This window comes from Eurytemora carolleeae, unplaced genomic scaffold (genome assembly GCF_000591075.1).
Source record: "Eurytemora carolleeae unplaced genomic scaffold, Eaff_2.0 scaffold455, whole genome shotgun sequence".
NCBI lineage: Eukaryota > Metazoa > Arthropoda > Copepoda > Calanoida > Temoridae > Eurytemora > Eurytemora carolleeae.
The window spans coordinates 121,942-125,725 of record NW_019396342.1 but is presented as its reverse complement, the minus strand read 5'-3'; the positions used below and the strand labels follow the sequence as shown (position 1 = coordinate 125,725).

General features: G+C 36.3%; 1 protein-coding gene across 1 annotated transcript; it reads left to right on the top strand.

The window, feature by feature from the left end:
• Positions 1-921: 921 nt before the first annotated feature.
• Positions 922-1,721, top strand: LOC111701318 (RNA-binding protein 25-like). Its single transcript, XM_023472550.1, has 2 exons — positions 922-1,074; positions 1,116-1,721. Exons 1-2 carry the CDS (start codon positions 922-924, stop codon positions 1,719-1,721), a joined length of 759 nt encoding a protein of 252 aa, XP_023328318.1.
• Positions 1,722-3,784: the final 2,063 nt, after the last annotated feature.

Here is a 3,784-nt window from a genome sequence, read left to right as displayed (position 1 = left end):
ACTTGTTACTATGCGAGGGTTGGTTTACACGTGTATACCGGCTTTAAACTAAAATCTGAGATTAGAATTGAAGATAACTCCAACCGGTAGTATTTCATGTCAAACCATAGTATCCTTTCTACAACCATGTTTCTCTAGCATGTAGTGATGGCGAAAACTGTAATAGTATGTTGGATGCTATTTAATTGGGAAGATAAAAGTATAAGAATACAGGGTAAGTTATGGGATAAAAGTATAGGAATACAGGGTAAGTAATGGGATAAAAGTATAAGAATACAGGGTAAGTAATGAAATAAAAGTATAAGAATACAGGTTAAGTAATGGGATAAAAGTATAAGAATACAGGGTAAGTAATGGGATAAAAGCATAAGAATAATACAGGGTAAGTAATGGGATAAAAGTATAAGAATAATACAGGGTAAGTAATGGGATAAAAGTATAAGAATACAGGGTAATTAATGGGATAAAAGTATAAGAATACAGGGTAAGTTATGGGATAAAAGTATAAGAATACAGGGTAAGTAATGGGATAAAAGTATAAGAATAAGGGTAATTAATGGGATAAAAGTATAAGAATACAGGGTAAGTTATGGGATAAAAGTATAAGAATACAGGGTAAGTAATGGGATAAAAGTATAAGAATACAGGGTAAGTAATGGGATAAAAGTAAAAGAATACAGGGTAAGTAATGGGATAAAAATATAAGAATACAGGGTAAGTAATGAGATAAAAGTATTACAGGGTAAGTAATGGGATAAAAGTATAAGAAAAAGTACAAGGATAAAGAGAAGTCCAAGTACAAGGATAAAGAGAAGTCCAAATACAAGAATAAAGAGAATTCCAATTACATGGATAAAGAAAAGTCCAATTACATGGATAAAGAGAAGTCCAAATACAAGAATTAAAGAGAAGTCCAATTACATGGATAAAGAGAAGTCCAAGTACAAGGATAAAAAGAAGTCAAAGTACAAGGAAAAAGTGAAGTCCAAGTACAAGGATAACGAGAAGTCAAAGTACAAGGATAAAGTGAAGTCCAAGTACAAGGATAACGAGAAGTCAAAGTACAAGGATAAAGTGAATCCAAAAACAAGGATAAAGAGAAGTCAAAGTACAAGGATAAAGAGAAGTCAAAGTACAAGGATAATGAGAAGTCAAAGTGCAAGGATAATGAGAAGTCCAAGTACAAGGATAAAGAGAAGTCAAAGTACAAGGATAAAGAGAAGTCAAAGTACAAGGATAAAGAAAAGTCCAAATACAAGGATAAAGAGAAGTCCAAGTACAAGGATAAAGAGAAGTCCAAGTACAAGAATAAAGAGAAAACCAAGTACAAGGATAAAGAGAAGTCAAAGTACAAGGATAAAGAAAAGTCCAATTTCATGGATAAAGAGAAGTTCAAGTACAAGGATAAAGTGAAGTCAAAGTACAAGGATAAAGAGAAGTCCAAATACAAGGATAAAGAGAAGTCCAAGTACAAGGATAAAGAAAAGTCCAAATACAAGGTTAAGAGAAGTCCAAGTACAAGGATAAAGAGAAGTCCAAGTACAAGAATAAAGAGAAGTCCAAGTACAAGAATAAAGAGAAGTCCAAGTACAAGGATAAAGAAAAGTCCAATTACAAGGATAAAGAAAAGTCCAAGTACAAGGATAAAAAGAAGTCCAAGTACAAGCATAAAGAGAAGTCCAAGTACAAGGATAAAGAAAAGTCCAAGTAGAATAATATAAATAACAAGAATGTTTATCATTCAGTCAGGTATTTGTGAAGAAAATTAGTTTGAATTAAATTTTATTTCTGCATTTTATCCTTTGTATAACCATTGACCGCATGGTGCTCATTACACGCTAAATTACCCAAGGGCCGAGAAACTACAACAAAGAAGGATAAAATAACCTGGGCCTAGGAACCTAGACCTGGGCCTAGGAATCTAGACCTGGGCCTAGGAACCTAGACCTGGGTCTAAGAACCTAGACCTGGGTCTAAGAACCAAGACCTGGGCCTAGGAAACTAGACCTGGGCCGAGGAACCTAGACCTGGGCCTAGGAACCAAGACCTGGGCCTAGGAACCTAGACATGGGCCTAGGAACCTAGTAGAGTATATCATAGAACTCTGGAACTTGGGTTGAAGCATATCACGGAACGGGGAAACTCGGAACAATAGAACTGGTATTGTAGTTTACCAAAGACTAACTGGGATTAGAGTATAGATTATATCATGAAACAGGGAGTGGAACACATCAAAGAACAGTGGAACTGGGATTGGAGTATAACAAGGAACAGATGGAACTGGGATTGTAATATATCAAGGAATAGTGGAACTGGGATTGGAATACATCAAGGAACAGTGGAACTGAGATATGAAGAAACGGTAGAACTGGGATTGGAATATATTAAGGAACTTGGGTTTAAGCAAATCATGGAACGGGGGAACTTGGAACAATAGAACTAGTATTGTAGTTTACCAAGGACTAACTGGGATTTAAGTAGAGATATCATGGAACAGGGATTGGAATGCATCAAGGAACGGTGGAACTGGGATTGGAGTATATTAAGGAAAAGATGGAACTGGAATTGGAATATATCAAGGAATAGTGGAACTGGGATTGGAATACACCAAGAAACAGTGGAACTGGGGTTGGAGTATATCAATGGGGACATTGGAACTGAGATTGGAATATGTCAAGAAATGGTGGAACTGGGATTGGAGTATATCAAAGGACAGTGGAACTGGGATTGGAATATATCAAGAAATGGTGGAACTGGGATTGGAGTATATCAAGGAACAGTGGAACTGAGATTGAAATATTTCAAGAAATGGTGGAACTGGGATTGGAGTATATCAAAGGACAGTGGAACTGGGATTGGAATACACCAAGAAACAGTGGAACTAGGGTTGGAGTATATCAAGGGGGACGGTGGAACTGAGATTGGAATATGTCAAGAAATGGTGGAACTGGGATTGGAGTATATCAAGGAACAGTGGAACTGGGATTGGAATATATCAAGGAACAGTGGAACTGGGATTGGAATATATGAAGAAATGGTGGAACTGGGATTGGAGTATATCAAAGGACAGTGGAACTGGGATTGGAATATATCAAGAAATGGTGGAACTGGGATTAGAGTATATCAAGGAACAGTGGAACTGAGATTGGAATATGTCAAGAAATGGTGGAACTGGGATTGGAGTATATCAAAGGACAGTGAACAGGGATTGGAATATATGAAGAAACGGTGGAACTGGGATTGGAGTATATCAAGGAACAGTAGAACTGGGATTGGAGTATATCAAGGAACAGTGGAAATCGGATTGGAGTATATCAAAGAAAAAATCTGGAAAAAAAGGTTTGAAATGATAATATTTCAATCAGTTTGCCAAAAACAAATTTTACAACGGTTATGAATTTAGTTTAAATCAATTTTCTTCATTTCAAACTTAGTTTTTCGTTTACCTCTTTTCTGCTGGTACTCTTTTTTCTATATTAAAGTTTTTGAATACAAGTCTGAAATTTGTCTATTTGTTGAACTGGAACTTTAATAATACAAGTAAACTACATCTAAGACCTATACAGTAGATTACCTTGTGCAAAATGATTGTACTTAAGCTGAAACGATGACATGTGCATTTTCATGCCACCCCCCCCCCTTGTCCTTAAGATGGAAATTTTTGAGTTGCAATCCTGTGCAACCCCTGTCAAGAATAAATACGACCCTGGTCATATCTTTAAATCCATCTTTTGTGTTGGTTTCCTCACAGTCCTTCCTGGACCCTGGAGTAGAGTGAAGCCAG